The 17,291-nt window shown below is 35.0% G+C and overlaps 1 protein-coding gene across 18 annotated transcripts in view; it reads right to left on the reverse strand.

The window, feature by feature from the left end:
- Nucleotides 1-17,291, reverse strand: part of LOC148177345 (uncharacterized) — an 86,051-nt gene that overhangs the window by 47,093 nt on the left and 21,667 nt on the right. For 9 of the 18 annotated variants that reach the window (XM_088032293.1, XM_088032288.1, XM_088032290.1 and 6 more), the window contains 2 exons: nucleotides 14,563-15,576; nucleotides 13,346-13,477 (listed from right to left, as the gene is read on the reverse strand). In XM_088032293.1, the coding sequence (XP_087888419.1) occupies nucleotides 13,346-13,477; nucleotides 14,563-15,099 (669 nt within the window). In that variant the 5' untranslated portion in view covers nucleotides 15,100-15,576. Of the gene's footprint in view, nucleotides 1-13,345; nucleotides 13,478-14,562; nucleotides 15,577-16,730; nucleotides 17,052-17,291 lie in introns of those variants that run through there. The other 9 variants (XM_088032297.1, XM_088032295.1, XM_088032292.1 and 6 more) reach the window with 6 other exon arrangements.

A 17,291-nucleotide genomic window follows, 5' to 3' on the forward strand; every position in this document is an offset into this window, starting at 1 on the left:
ATTTAAACAACGCCATTAGAAGCAAGCAATTGCATCAATTTATACTTAATCGAGTCACAGTCTGGACATCATCTTTTTGCTCATTATTAATAAAAATCCCCTAGGTCACGTGACGACGAAACAATGACTCCGTTTCTATAAATCGCCGTGTAAACATACGCATTTTATTTACAAGGCCGCGCTAAGTTTGTTGCCTTTTTATTCATGTGTGTTTATTTTTACACGTCTGGATTTTTCAATGCTTCACTTTTATTATTATTGCTCGTTTTTTTTATTTTGTTGTTATTTGTTTATTCGAGGCGACAATCGAAATGTAGCGGCCAATCATTGTTATATCGACGGGGATTTTTTGTAGCTACCATAGAAATTTATGACGGCCATAAGCGAAACTTGTCGCGGCATATGTCAGACGTCTTTGTCTTACGAGGCGGAGGTCATAACGTGTAAGAAGGAGATGGAGAACGTCGCGCAATTAAATTTATTGTATGTGGTTTGTTAATATGACGATTTCTATTCCCTGCATCGAATTAAACCCATTCAATTAGTACATTCTTAATTTCTTACGTTTTCATAGATATTTATGTCTCTATTTTCACTTTTGTGTGTTTTTTCAGTGCTGTGTACACACGTTTTTGTCCGTAAATGTCAATCTAATTAATCTAATGAATATTTGCGATCTGTCACAAATAATCGAGAAAAGAAAGTTATTTATTAATGATAATTACGATTAAGGCGGCCTCGTTCCCTTTTGAATCTTAATCATAACACACCGAGTGAAAAAAAATTCGGGGTCGACATAGGCGGGGTAGTTTCGGGGGATCAGGGCAGCGTCCGCATCCGCGATCCATGCCTCGCAACGCCCTCTACATGCCAAGCGAACCGACCGTCTTTTTTCATTATTTTTATTTGTTTTTAAACGACTTGCTTTTTCAAAGTATATTAACCTATACCGGACCAGACGAGCGAGGATCTCAATGCTTACACGATGCGTTCATAATTCATGCTGGGCCATTGCACAGCCATAACCTATCTCAACTTTGAAAATGTTGTTTGTAGATTTAAAAATAGCATTTAATCTGGTACGGATGGGAAAAAATCGTACGTCGTGCGGGGTGCGAGGGATCTCCTTATTCGCCTATAATCGCTTTTCGCAAATCTAGCGACAAGTGGCGATTGTCTTTTTTTAGCGTGGCCTCGTCTGTCTCGACCACCTACAAAAATAGGAGTGTCTCGTGTGGACGTCTTTACGCGAAAAACTAACATGGCAGCGCCCTATATTCCTGATGATGCCAGATAAGAAGCGAAATCACTGGCGCGAAAAATATGTGATGTTAAATAATAATGGCGTGCAAAATAACGGAGCTACGGTATGTACGGACGGCGCAAAAATCATCTTTTTTGCATTGATCATCCGTGTAAACGAGAACGAAACGGGCCCGAGGCATCGGGACGTTGTAAATAATAAATCCATTATGTTTGCCGCCTTGACTATGCAGGATATATAAAGATAACACTAGATAACTAAAATACAGACTGCCCGGTAAAAAAAACGGAAACTACAGACCACATTGTCCTACTTTATTAAACGCTATTGTAAATAAAAACGACAGAAACAAAAGAAAAATCAATATGTACAAGGCAGTCAATAATTCATTTGATAGAATTTCTGAAATGAGACCTTCCCCACACCCACATTTTATTATATTTACGTTTTTAATCAACTCTGATTAAAACTGTTTTGAAGTGCCTCGGCTTGCCTCGGCCTGCCGCAATACCCCGAAATCATTAAAAGCATTCCTTGAAATTCGGAGAGACTACTTTCTAGACTTTGTTTGTTTGATTTTCCAAATTACAAAATTATTGGACGGTCAAAACAAATTTTTTGAATTTTTTATTGCTTAAAGAGCGCAAAATTTTAAATTGAAACTGTTGTAAATCGGTTATTAATTAGACTAAATCCTTGAAATTTGGAGAGATTACTTTCTAGAGTTTGTTTGTTAGATCTGCCAAATTACAAAATTATTGGTAGGTTAAAACAAATTTTGAAATTTTTTATTTTTTAAAGTGCCCAAAATTTGGAGTTTATTTAAGAAACAGCTGTAAATCCGTTGTTAATCGGACTAAATTTTTGAAATTTGGGAAAACTATTTTACAAACTTTGCTTGTTTGATCTGCTAAATTACAAAATTATTGGATGCTCGAAGCAGATTTTGGAATTTTTTATAGTTTGATGTGCGCAAGTATTGGAAAACCGTTATTAACCGAATCAAAAATGCGTACAAACTACATTGCCCTACTTTATTAATAGCTTTTGTAAATAAAAACAAGAGAAACAAAAGAAAAATCAATATGTACAAGACACCTAATAATTCATTTGATAGAATTTCAAAAACGAGGCCTTCCTCACACCCACTTTTTATTATAATTACGTTTTTAATCAACTTTTATTAAAAGTGTTTTTACCAGTGCCTCGGCATGCCTCGGCCCGTTACACAACTTTCGAATCTTTAAAAATACCGACTTCAATATTGGATTCAATTCCATTGTAGAGATGATCCAATTTAATTAACCTTTATAGATGCTAAAACATGCCAGCAGCTATATTGACATATTATTATTAAAGTATAGTCCATAATCAAGCGAAATAATTTGATCAAATATGAATTCACTACGTAATGTATAATTTTAGTATTCCCGTTTAATTAGTTTTTTCTCTAAATGTGTTTTGTTACAAAGGCAATATTTGACATAACGGCGAATTATATTTGTAGTTCGCGAAGTAATTAAAGTGTGTAAAAATCCGCGTTCTCTGGTGACTTTAGCTTTGTGAAGTTGGCTGCTTCCTTCAAGTTCACTCTTTCCTGTTTTTTAATTGCAGTGACCCAATACGCAACCTTGTGGTACACCGCAATTATCTTTCGAGTGCAAAAAAGTGGTCCTTCATCGGATGTTCCCATCAATTGGGCGCCATTTTCTCCTCACATGATCGCTGCATTTTCTATACAGTCCAGGTCAATCTGATATAGCAAATCCGCGCAATTATTTTTCTAGCAAAAAGTACAAAACCTCGACTTATTCCACGGCCATAACTCATTTAAAACCTAACGGAATATAAACTTTATGTTAACTACTAGTTAGTACCATATTGGTTTATAAGAAAATAACTTAATAAGAAATGCGGTTATTAACCATTACATATAGTTATACTCGTCGGAGATGGGAACATACTTTCTCGTTGGCGCGGTAAAATCCCACAAAAAACCGTTTGAGGACCGCTCGTCGCAAAAAATACACCATACGCACACAAACGATAAAAACAAACGAACGTCGCCATTGATAAGAGGTTCCTGACCTACCCCACTGTAATCTAAATAAGTCTCCACGTACAATAAACGATAAAAATTATTGTTGTGCGCGTATGTGTGCGATATTATAAAAAACAAGTGACGGAATGCTCGTATTGTTTATTCATATCGCGATGAGTAAATATTCATTGAAAAACCTTCAATGCGGCATTATCAGCGATGGCATCGATAGCGCCTAAACACCACACGTGACCGAAATGTGGCCAATGGCGCCGCGTCACGTGAGCAAACATGGCGCGCCAAAATACGTCAAAATGATTTTGAAGCGCACGTTGCACCAGTACCAACATAATAATGCCAAATATTATGTGAAAACTGGTAAAGCTGGGACAGTATATGCAACCTTGTTGGTCCCTATCCACCGGTTATATCTGGTTTTCTGATATAAACAATGTTTTATTATTATTCCACATCGATAACAAAGATGGAAAGCAGTCCTACCAACATAATTACTACTTCTAGGTCTTGTATTTACAAGTAAAAAAAATGAAGGAATCTGCATTACCGATGTATTTAAATAAGTGAATACTTGCTATATTGTAATAATATTAAGTCTCGACACGTGGCCTTTCATTGTTTTGTAATATAGACAAATTTAAAAATATGATAATAACGACGCAAATGCGTTTTGCATGTCATTTTAGCGTCGCAATCACGTTTTTTGAAAAAATCTAGTTAATAAATGAAATATTTCGAAAAATTTACCTTATTTGTAAGAGATGATGAGTGTTAAGGATCGAGAAGGCTTAACGGAAAATGACAGACGACAGAAATTACAAATGCGCATTCAAACTTGCATCACCCTTATTAATAAACGCGGGATTTTTAAAAATACACGTTTTCATAAAGTGAAGGAAAAAAAAATAAAAAAAAATATTGCGACAGTGTGAGCTCCCGGCTGCCGAACTGCGTATGCAAACAATTGCCATTCTCTCCACCTGATCTGGTGGGTCGCAGGTGTACCACCACGCAAATAAAACACTAAAATTCCCGTGAAAAACCGAAAATTCACTTACGACAGTCAGAAGAAGAGAATCGCCATTTTGTGAGTAAAAATGTCAATACTGTGATCGTACATTTTGAGATAACCTCGAGGCCAATAATTTCGAATGTGTTGATAAATTCCCCGATAAAGAATGGGGGCATTCTATTGGTCTATAGTAATTTTAGTGATACTGACCGCGCTTTCAGTCTCCATGGTTATAATCAGTCTCGTCTTCTTCCGTTATCACAAATATTCCCGGGGGCGGCGGGGGCCGAAAGTAGCCGCTCGGTGTTTTTCTTAAGATCCAGGGGCGTAGCACACACGCACACACAGGGACTTCGCGTGAATTTTTACGTTGTTAAAGCGAACGATCGAGAAGACGTCTCTCGACCAGCACAACACATTATTGCGTGGTTTAAAATGTACTTGTGCTAATGCAAGTAACTGCATTTGTCGGCCTTGCAATGCATAAAACCCTGGATAAAGGAGTTTTTTTAAGTGGGGGGAGCTTCAAGGGTAAAATAAGATTGGCGGAGAACACACATATTTTGTTATTTTATCGATGAACACGTTTCCGCGGTTATATTTAAACATATACAGGGCGTGCGAATAAAAGCCACCGTCGTAGCCGATTTTATTAGGCATTGTATTTATGACGGTAGTAAAATTATTTTAAATGAATAGTTGCGATGAACTCTAAGATGCGAATAATAAAAACTTGAAAGGGTTCAAGTGAACAGATTTATTTTATGGCGGCTCGGAAAACATCGATTCGATAATTTGTTATAAATTATCTTATCGATTTATTTAACGCAATATTAACTATATTGCGACACGAGTTTGATTATTTCTCTGATTGTAAATATTTTTCCTTGGAATTATTTTCAACTCATCATCGAGCAAGTTTTTGCAAATTTATTTAATTATTGGTGTAAATAATCTTCATTTACCTGCATTTTTATTTCATTTTCTATTTATAATTTTATGGAGTATACGTAACCTAAATCATTAGGTGTGAAAATATTAATATTAAAATTACACGGGTATTGAAGACGGCGCCTTTGTGCGTTCACACGTGCGAACCTCACATTTGTCAGATGTAGAAACGTGTATTTGGACTCAATGAATGAAATCTTATCTTGAGAATTAAAGTGTGCCAATTTAATAAATTTTCTAGATTGATCGCTTGATTGGGAGATATGAGTTGCTTCACTGTTTCGAAATCAAGCGGAAAAAACAATAAGAGGGCAGTTTTTTAATCTAAAATTGATTAATTCTCGCCTTGCATTTAATTTAAAGTAAAATGCAACAACTTCTTAAGAAATGCAGACAGTTTAAAAAACACGAAATATCTTCAAAATTACAAAAATATTGAGCGATTGAAATATAATTTGGAAATTTTGATTGTTTATTGTGTGCAAAATTTTGATTTTTTTTTCTAGAAACTTTTTTAAATCCGTTTATAATTGAACTAAATCTTTAAAATTTGAGGAAATTACTTTCCAAACTGAGCTTGTTCGATCTGCCAAATTACAAAATTATGGAACGATCGAAACAGATTTAAAAAAAAATTATCGTTTAAAGTAAGAAAAATTTTTAGTTTTTCAAAAAAATTTAGTAAATCTGTTAATTATTGGACAAATATTTGAAGTTTGTGGGACTGCTTACTAAATTTTGCTTGTTCGATCTGCCAAATTACGAAATTATCGAAACTAATTTTGGAAATTTTTATTTTTTAAAGTTAGCAAAAAATGAGTTTTTTTAAAAAATGTTTGGATTTCCGGTAGTAATTGAAATAAATCTTTGAAATTTGTGGAGATTGATTTTTAACTTTGGTTGTTCGGACTGCTAAATTACGATATTGTTGAATGATCGAAACAGGTTTTGAAAATTTTCGTCATTTAGAGCCAGCAAAATTTTGAATTTTTTCAAGAAACTTTTGTATTTTCGTTAATAATAATATAGAGTGACCAAAATTTTTTTAGTTTTTATAGAGTTTTTTATAAAAACTTCTGTATTTACAGTAATAATTAGAATAAATCTTTGAAATTTGTGGCGATTACTTACGAAACTTTCTCCCTTCGATCTGCCAAATTACAAAATTATTGAACGTTCAAAACAAATTTTGAAAATATTTATCATTTAGAGTTAGCAAAATTTTGAGTTTTTTCAAGAAACTTTAATATTTGCGTTAATAATTGAAATAAATTTTTGAAATTTATGGAGATTACTTACTGAACTTGGTTTGTTCAATCTACTAAACTACAAAATTATTGAACAGATGTAGATTTTTTTTTCATTTAGAGTTATCAACTTTTGTATTTCTGTTAATAATTAGAATAAACTATTAAAATTTTTGGAGATTACTTACTAAACTTTGGTTGTTCAATCTGCCAAATTACAAAATTATTAAACAATTGAAACAATTTTGAATTTTTATCGTTTAAACCGAGCGAAACTTTGACTATTCTTAAAAAACTTTTGTAAATCCGTTTTAATTCGACTAAATCCTTGTAATTTGTGGAGACTAGTTTCTAAACTTTGATTGTTCGATCAGATAAATTACTAAATTATTGAACGATAAAAAAAATTTGAATTTTAATATTCTTCAAAGTATGTAACTTTTTGAGTTTTTTTAAGAATCTTTGGTAAATCATTTTATAACGTGTTTCATAACACGTCAAATTTTTTCTTATTTCCCATTATTTTGTTAGTCATTTTAATCAAAAATCTATAAAAATTTGAATATGCTAATTAAAATAATTTTCATAATCCCACAGAATTCAAAAAACGAAACCACGCAAATGACATGGGAAGCTTCAACTACCATAAGAACCAGCACCCAACAAAACATCTAAAAACAAGACGATAATAACGGAATGCCGGAAATGAGAATGAGAAAAGAAGAGTTTTACCTTAACCGTAACAAAATAATTAATATCAAAGGTATTTAAAATTTGTGTTTATGACATCGAAAAATTAGAACTTATTTCGCTTACGATCATGTTATAAATGACCAGATAATATCAAAATTACCGGGATTATCATTATAATAATAACAGCATGTTACAAATATTAATTGAAAATATCTGTGGGATCATAATTACAATAAGCATCACCTGTTAGTAGGTGTGGTAACAAACGAAAGATCAAAAAAGAATTGAAAATGTCTCTTCCATTTTAAGATTTTTAATTAACGGAGTAATAATTGACTAATTACTGACTGATTCACTAACTAACTAATTACGAGCGTTTCAGTGACATTTGTGTTAGCAATTACAAAACGCCACAACTTTAAATACCATGAAAAGTGATGTATCAAAAGAGTGTATTATTGATCCCTTCTAGTGCTATTTTTTATGAAATGGTGGTACGACTGTTTTTCCAGTAGACATAAAATTGAATGTTTCATGTGTGTAATTTGATCGTATTTTCCGTGTTTTGTTTATTGGAAAGTTTAATCAAAGTTGTGGGTGGCGTTAAGTGTTCCACCCCCTTAAGAGCGAGTGCGTCCCTGTACAAAAAGGAGGCGGGGTGCAAAAATGCCGGCACTGGCGTGTTCTCCGGTCATTATTAACTAAAAATTTTCAAATTATAAGTTTGTAACGTAATTTTATAATATTGCATGTCAATATCTTCTATATTAGGAATCAAATTATGGCTTGAGAAATTTAAAGCTTGAAAAGTTTGTGTTGATATTAAAGAGAAAATTGCTCTGGAACAAAGCGGCGCAAAAAATGCGATTCCACCCCTGGATTTTTCGAAGATGATGGGCTTTTAAACTGAAATGTTTCCGACTAATCGAATTATCTTTTAAGTGCTCTTTTCTTTCTTTCTTTTATTCTTTTGCACAAAAACCGCCACTTAACGGCGCCCATCTCATTGTTCCCAACCCTCTACGACGAAAAACAAATACAAAATAACAACCAAGTCGAGGTTGGCGGTGGCGCGTTCAACTTTTTTCCGATTTGCTTTTTTTACATCGCCGCAGGTCACTTGATTTTTCAGCGCAACCGGTTTTTTACTGCTGGTTTTGAAAGCAGACGTTGACTTTAAGTCCAGAGCCTCGCGCGATTTTATATTGTGCGGGTCAGTTATGTTTTTATTATTTTTATCGCGTTCTCTACTACTCTGAGTAAAAAAGTACGATGCCAACGCACACAATCGCGTTATCTGTGGAATTTCTTCGCTTTTTTTGCTCGTACAAATACACCACTTTTAGAGCAACCAGAGCCGGCTTCGCCCAGAACGAATTATGGAAATGCTTTCCGGGCTACCGACTATTACTTTACACGATTCCGGGTCCGGTGTCGTGCTCCGGAGCAATTTTAGAGTGCTTTCATTTGAACATCGAATAATTCCGAATTATTATACGCCGAAATCGCCTATTACCAGCAATTTAACGGAATTATTTCGAATGCTTACAATGACTACGAATTATGAATCCGACCCTAGTACGTGGGGTGGCATTAAAAATTTACACGTCATCGTTGGAGTATTTGTTTAATTTTTTTCACTGTACTGAAATGTAATTAAATTTTCATTGTGACCGATTCATCGAACCACAATAAAAGTGTTTAGTAATCTTGAGCAAAAAAACTGCCCCCTTCTCATTTGATTGCAATATAGGGGATTTTTTTTATGAGATCCGAGGTTTGTAAGCAATACGGTTGATGTCAGTATGGGCTTGGAACGCGTCACCCTTCTTTTAACGGGCTAAATTTTAAATAAATTATTAAATGAGCCAGCGATTTGTTAAATTTTTATGCTAAAACCAAAAGGCGTTTAGAGGCTATTAAGTGCAAGTTGGCAGCACTGCTTGAGGCAAAAAGGGAAATTTTATTCGTTTATTTGTTAAAAAAACTGCATATTGAAGTTTGGCCCTCATATCTGCTAAATTACAAACTTATTGAACAAGCGAAAAAAAAATATCAATAAATTAATGTTTGAAAAATTTTGGAATTTCAAAAAACCTTTGTAATTTAGTTATCTATTGCACTACAAGCTTAAAATTTATAGAAGGCACCGTCTTAACTTTACTTGTTACATTTTCCAAATTACAGAACTGTTGAAAAAGCGAAACAATTTTTAATTATTTTTTTTATATCTACGCAAAATTTTCAAATTTGAAAAAACTTGGAAATTTGTTACTAATTGGACTAAAAATTTTAAATTTGTAAACAGAATAGCCTTAAAATTTACTTGTTACATCTGCTAAATTACGAGGATTTCGAAAAAACGAGACAAATTTTTTCATTTAATGGACGTGAAAGTTTGAAATTTGAAAAAACTGTTGTAAATTTGTTACTAATTAAACTAGAAATTTGAAAATTGTCGACAGAATAGCCTTAAATTTACTCGTTACATCTGCCAAATTACGGGAATTTTGGAAAACTTAAGTAAATTTTTAAAATTTGATTTTTTTTTATTTAATAAATGTGAAATTTTGAAATTTGAAAAAACTGTTGTAGAATTGTTACTAAATGAACTAAAAATTTGAAATTTGTAGACAGAATAGTCTTCAATTTACTCGTTACATCTGCCAAATTACGAAAATTTTGAAAAAGCGTAAAAATTAAAAAAAAAATATTTAACGGATGTAAAATTTTGAAATTTAAAAAAATTGCTGTGAATTTGTTACTAATTGAACTAGAAATTTGAAATTTGTAGACAGAACTGTCTTAAACTTACTTGATTTGTTTCCCAAATTACAGAAATGTAGAAAAAGCAAGACAAATTTTGTTGACAATAGATTTTGTTATCATTTAACGTACGCAAAATTTTGAAATTTCAAAAATCTGTTGTAAATTCGTTATTAATTGAACCAAAAATTTGAAAAATGTTGACAAAATGGCCTTAAATTTACTCGTTACATTTACCAAATTACAAAGCTTTCAAAAATACAAAACAAATTTTTGAATTTTTTTCCTTCAAGGATGTGAAATTTTGAAATTAAAAACCACTGATGTAAATTTGTTACTATTTGAACTAAGAGTTTGAGATTTGTAGATACAATGGCCTTAAACTTACTTGATTCATTTGCCAAATTGCAGAAATGTTGAATAACAGAAACAAATTTTAGATTCGGTTTTCATTTAACATATGCAAAATTTTGAAATTTGAAAAAACTGTTGTAAATTCGTTATTAATTGAACTAGAAATTTGAAAGTTGTAGACAGAATGGCCTCAAATTTTCTCGTTACATCTGTCAAATAACGGGGCATTCAAAAAAACAAGACAAATTTTAGAAATGTTTTTAAATTAACGGATTTGAAAATTTAAAATGAAATAAAACTGTTGTAAATTTGTTAGTAATTGGATAAAAAGTTTGAAACTTATAATAATAAAATATTATAGCCAGATTGGCCTTAAACTTACTTGTCATAATTTCCAAACTACAGAGCTTACGAAAAAACGAGACACATTTTAGAATTGATTAACGTACGCAAATTTTGTGATATCAAAAAAACTTTTGTAACTTTGTTACTAATTATACCAGAAGTTTAAAATCGGATGACAGAACTGTCTTAAACTCACTCGTTAAATGTCCCAAATTACAGAAAAAGTGAAAACGAAACAAATATGAGATTTTTTCATTTAAAGTTTGCAAAATTTAGAAATTTTAAAAGTATTTTTAAATTGTTTACTAATCAGAGAAAAGGCTTGAAATTTGTACACAGTTTTGTAGCAAACTTATTTAATAGATCTGCCAAATTACAGAACTGTTAAAAAAACGAGACAAATTTTAGAACGTTGTTTTTCAGTAAATAGGTACAATCAAAAGTTTGATAAATCAAAAAGCTCTTGTAAACTGGTTGTTAATTGAACTAGAACTTTGAAATTTGTGAACAATACTTTCTCAAGCATGCTTGTTCAATGTACCAAATTATTGTTTATTATAGGCAGAATGTATTGTTTATTATTGGCACTTTAAAAATTTTATTGTGCAGATCGCAAAAAATTTTCAAATTTCTAGAAGATGTAAATGAGTTATTAATTGGAGTAAAAGCTTGAAATTAGAAGACATTTGCCAAATTACAAAGTTATTGAGAAATAGCAGGTTTTGGAAATTATAGTCGTTTGAAGTAAGCAAAAGTTTGAATTTTTTTAAAAACTCTTGTAAATTTGTAATTAATTTTACTAGAAGCGCACTTGAATTTTTCAAAATTCTAATAATTCCTTCGTAACTCAGTTAATTATCGTTAATTTGAGATTCAATTTTGTTTAACAAAAAGACGCTCCAGCTTAGTTCTCTGCCACTGAAATTTGCAAAAATTCTTTAGAATAGTTTTAATTTTCAGATTTTGTTCTCTGAAGTTTCAATCATGCTGGTAGCAATGATTAGCAAATTAGTTTTTCCACTGTATTAGCCTCGCTAATTCTGCCACTTTCACGCATTATTGGATCGCAAATTTCCCCTAAACTTATAAATAATATTCATACCAATCGCCGCATGACAGTGCGATCGTTTTTCCGGAATCGATCCTTCACCTGACCCTTGTTAAATTTTTAATCGAATCGTCTTCGCCTATCAATTATCCTAATACAGCGTGATCGATTAAACTAAAAAAAATAATTCGATCTAGTGCATAGAAATTTTATCAAAACGCAACGTCATTAGCAAAAAAATTCAACTGCTGTTACACATGGAGAATTTTAATCAATTCCGTCCGCTACAAAATTCCCCCATTAAAACCCCATAAAAACCATAAAAAATGGTAATAAAACACAAAGTTTTCCAGATCATATCGAGCGATTTTCATCACACTGGTACCCAATGGTACAAAATGCGTACACAACCACTACACAAAACAATAATTCCTGTAAACCGCCCCGTCTCACTCTGACGCACACGTCATCCCCTTGGAAAAAGGGGTGCGTGAACGAAACGGGTTGATCTTATCGTCCGCCCTATTTTTATTCGTTTTCTTACTAGATAATTTCGTTTCCTGAGCGAAAATAGAAACTGGAGAAGTTTTATGTAAATCAATGGTCAAATAAAGGTGGTTTGGATTTTTTTCGTGGGAAAGCGACGCTCCTTCGTTTCATCCCCTTAAAACACAAAGGTGTTATTCTTTTACCTGATCTCATTTGCATGTATGAGGGTTAATTTTTTTAATTTTTTCCTCTCGCCCTGAAACAATAACTCCACGACGGGAATCTTTCAACCCCTAGTCGGAAATGACACGCCGAATTTTTTGTTTTAAAACGCTTCCGTGTGAATCTTTTTTTCTAATCATTCTAAATGCCATCACAAGGGGTTATTGTTTCATCAAACTCGTTCCGACAAAAGGGGGCTGATTGAATTATATTTCGCGCCCTTTCATACGCGAAAAAAATCACGATCCGTTGCGTCAAACGGTCTTCGAGGGGGCGGCTCAAGCCACCCTCTCAGTCGTCGATTGGACATTATTTACCTCCCGCGTTGGAAAAAATCCAAAACTAAATTTCGCTCAAGGGGGTGGCTCTCGACACCCTCTATTTGCACAGTAACGAAATTAAAACGTGTTCGAGTGTTAAAAATTGGAATTTTTTCACCCCTCGTACCGCCTTATTCTTGAAGATGTAACGTGTTGATCTCCGAGTTAAAGGGGTAAAATATTACCGGAAACGGATGTTGTGGCGGCGGCGACCGCCCCCAAAACCGAGATTCGTTCTTACGCGATAAAACGAGCAAGTGTGATGTGGAATTGGAAATACAGCAAATACTCACCGTTTAGACATGATTTTTTTGCCAATACCCCGTAGATAATCATGTTACTAATATACACAGTGGACAAACAAAGCATGCAAAGCAACACCAACGAGTTCGAACCGGTTTGCTTCGAAAATGGCAAATATTAGTTTTGAAAAATCTCAACTCATCGCCATTTTCCGGGCAATTCCCCGTTTCGCAACGCCTGACTGTACAACGTCCGATTTTTTTAGGGGGGCATTGTACAAGTCGCATTGATAAAATTCGCGTATTCTTTTTGGTACTGGAAGAATACTCTACACGGTTGAATAGAATCCAACTCACTCGCTGCAGTGTAGTCCAACATTCTTCGAGCGTCCTTTCTGAGATGGCCGAAGAGGTCGAGTTCCTCTGCAGTTGGTTAAAGTCCGGCAGCGTTAGTTGGGAAAGCAACTGTTTAGTATACATTAGTACATTTCCAACAGAGACCAAAGAAGACGAGCACAAGCACAAGGAAAAAAAATCAAACTTGGCGCGTGGACCTCGAGCAAATCAAAAATTCGAGGTTTTCCGAGCGTGGGCGCGCACCACGTGCGACGTCTTGGCGCGTCGATAAGAACCTTGAGACGTCGCCGCGGAGAGGGCGCCACCGTCCAATTAAAAACCTCGCTTTTTGGCGCCCGAAATGATCGGATAATTGTCGTGTTTTTACTTAAATTATAACCCTTCCGATCGAAGACAATGCGTACTAAAATGTTGAGCATATGTTGCCGACATATGTTCGGTATTTTTTTAAGCTGTGAGTGTATGTAATTAAAGTCATTCTCCGTCTCGCTTTATACTCAATACGGCTAATAAATACTTCCCGATAACTGTGTAATTAATTTCGAACGCAAAACGGACAAGACAAAAAAAAGAAGAATTAGGGGGTGCGATGGCATGTGTGACGCTTGTTTTTTACCGTTTACGACAGTCTTAACTTAATCTACACGTTTTGTTTCATTTGCTTACTTAGCTGATGATAAACAAACAGATAAAGTGGACACAAAAATAGCAAAATTCGAACTACGAAGTTCATGATCTAGGACAATCTGCTTTCTGAAAAAATCTTATCTTCAGACAAATTAAGCGAGTGAGTAATTTATATCATAACTCATAACAATATCTTTTATCAAACTCCTTGAAAAAATTGAGATGTTGTCTTTTCTTTATCATTATCATTATTATCATCAATTTGGCGAGAAGCAAGTCAAATATTTTCGTGTTTTTATGGAGAATAAAACAATGCAAATCCCGCAAAAATAATAAAACAGATTACGTTTTCCATTGTCTGTAAAAATGGTCCCGAAACTGAAAGTCTCCTTCAGTTTTTCCCCCGCCTTTCACATCCCAATCGTTTAATTTTCATAATCGTATGCGTATGTCCTAAAATAATGAATTAAAATCAGCGCCTACTTTCTCTCGCAGTTGCTCTGAAAATCGGCGGTGGTCCAAAAAAAACCCATAATAACCATGCAAAAAAATCGGACAAGACCTACCTGCAAGTCATTGACCAGTTTCTCCGCCATTTTGTCCGGTGAACTTTGCCCCCCAGTCAGCTGATGCTGTTGTGACATACTATGCACCAACTGCTGTTGAGCTTGTACTTGAGCGAGAGCATGAGCATGAGCCTGTGCTACCTGAGAATGCGAGTTGGGGCTGCCCAACTGAGGCTGTTGCGTTTGTTGGTTCTGTTGTGGCTGTTGTTGATTCTGTTGTTGTCCATTGCTCTGTCCCTGAGCCACCGAGTTTTGCTGTTGTTGCTGCTGTTGGGACTGTTGTTGCTGTTGGTTGTTCTGCGGCTGCTGGGTTTGTTGGTTTTGTAAGGCCAGAGCTCCTTGAGTGATAACGTGGTTCTGACTGCTGTTGCTCTGTTGTGAAGGAGAGTGTGCCGGTATCGAGTTCGTGGAGCCCGGCACCGGCGAGTTCTGGTTGGAGTTCGACAAGTTCTGGGCCATGCTCTGAGGCGGCCCCCGTGCCTGGTTCCAAAAGTCGTTGTTCATTTTGAATACGGGCCTGTTGTTGACCTCGGCCATCGGTATCTGCAGGGACAGCGGCGTCGAACGGAGGTCCAGCGCGGCGTTCTCCTGGGCCTTGAACGAGTTCTGCAGCCACTTCGCTACGAGGTTTTCATGTTCGACCTTGAGATTGTTGATTAGATTTTGGTCCTCCGTGTTGAAAATGTTGACGGCTTTGCGGGGAAAGGCGGAAATTGGCCCGTTTACGCGAACGGGTACTACAAAGCGGTACTAGCAGCGTCAACTTGATTCGTTTTTTTTGGAATATTGCACTCGATTTGCGTGGCTATTTCGTTTTTTGCGGGGTGATGGGGTGAAGTTTCGAAGCCTGCTAGATCGGCACTAAAGTCGTACCGACGGATATTTAGAAAAGGGTGGATCTGCTTCCGTCTCGCTTCCACAATGGGGGCTCTCGGATTTCTTACTTTTTTTACATAGACGATTGGCAGATGTTTTCTTCCGGATTGTTGCCGACGCACTCTTTTCAATTCCAATCTGAAACAATCACAGTAGGCCTCAATTAAAAACGATACATCATACCAACATTACCAAAAAAATTGGTGTTCTCAAAAATAATTTATTCGGTTTTCGAAGCACAGTTGAGATCATGCATTTTATGAGTCATTCCGCTAAAAATGCACAATATCTGTAACGACATTTTTATATTCAGATAGTTATTAATTAATTCCAAGAACAGTTTAGACGCGATTTTTGCAAGTTTACGACGGAGTCTTAAATAATGGAAATAATTTACGTTTTCCGCAGAACTTGGTGCGGTTATTTTGGATGCAAAATTTTACAAAACCATTTCTTGTTAAAATTCCCGTGCAAATTGTGAATATTTTCATTCAAAAATCGCTTATTTTTGGATAGTTTATTAGTCTCCTATCAATGCTGTTGTTGAAACTTCGCTTATTATTTTTCTGCTTTCGATGAAAGAACGTGGCAATTGCAAAATATGTAATAACATGTAGGAGACGCGATTTTGTTCCACTCTGTATAATGTCCGTGATTACCGGCTAATTATTTAAAGATTAAGAGAAAAAATTCAACTTGAGTGTATTAATTTTGTTGCAATTTTCGAACGAATATTAAAAACAGTTTATCTTCTGCATGTTTGAAAACGCCGGCGAAAAATGTAAAACTGTAAACAGCTCGTGGTAAAAGAAAAACAAATTTGTATTTTTCGGTCAAATTTCAAAAATCACGCGTTATTTTAAGTGACAGGTCATGGCCAACTTTGATAACATTTTACACTGAAAGTGAAAAAAGCACACGTTTATTATTGTAGTAATAAAAATGATAAGCTTTGGAAAACAAATTTGCAGACTATCATCACGTCTAAAATTATCGAAAATTGGGGAAAAATGAGGAGACACTGTGTATAAAACTTGTCGCGTGCACATTTAAGATTATAAATATTTGAGAGAATCGCATTCAAGGCCGATTTGAATTTGAGCCAATTACTTGAGATTAAATAATAAAAATTAATTATTTGGTCACGAGTAAAATGTGATAAGATTTGGGAAACGGTAATAAAAATAATAAACTTTGAAAACTTGTAAAGTTCGAAAGTAAGTTAGCCGGCGGCAAAGTAGCCCGCTCCGTCGCAACAGAACTGGTGAAAAAAATAAGTTTTTGGTACTTACAGTTGTTAAAAATATTGCACAAATATCAGGTAAACACAGTAGCTTGAAAGTATACCGTGCGAAGCGGAATCTTGCACAAAAAATCGCGGGAGAAATTCGAAAAAAATCCCGTTTCACTGTTTCCGAAGGGTCAAAGTAGACTAGATGTGTTCTTATCGCCGAAAAAATTCAAAGTAGTGCGGTTAGAGTCGACGTCGCGAGTCCGTGTTCGAGCGTCCCGACGCGTCTAAACGATAAGAAAGTCAGTAGATAACTAAGAAAATGAACGGCGTCGCGAAAAGACGACCAGCGTCTGAAAACGACGCCTTCAAACTAAGAAAATAAGGGTAGAATCTCTTAGAGGGAGAAAGCGCGATCCAAGACCGACGCTTAAGACGAAGATGCCGAACAAATACGAACAAGGAACAAGCGAGAGGAGCGCATCCAAGTGCATTGCGTGCGACGGAGACGGCGGCGCTCGGTGAGGGTTGCGACAGGAATAAATATATGCAAGAAAAACGAGCGAGCAAGGGATGGATGAACCTTAGAATTGTATCTTAGTGTGGCGCACGCGCATCCCCT

This window comes from Gnatocerus cornutus, chromosome 3 (genome assembly GCF_029298725.1).
Source record: "Gnatocerus cornutus isolate USDA-ARS CGAHR chromosome 3, icGnaCorn1.1, whole genome shotgun sequence".
Lineage (NCBI taxonomy): Eukaryota > Metazoa > Arthropoda > Insecta > Coleoptera > Tenebrionidae > Gnatocerus > Gnatocerus cornutus.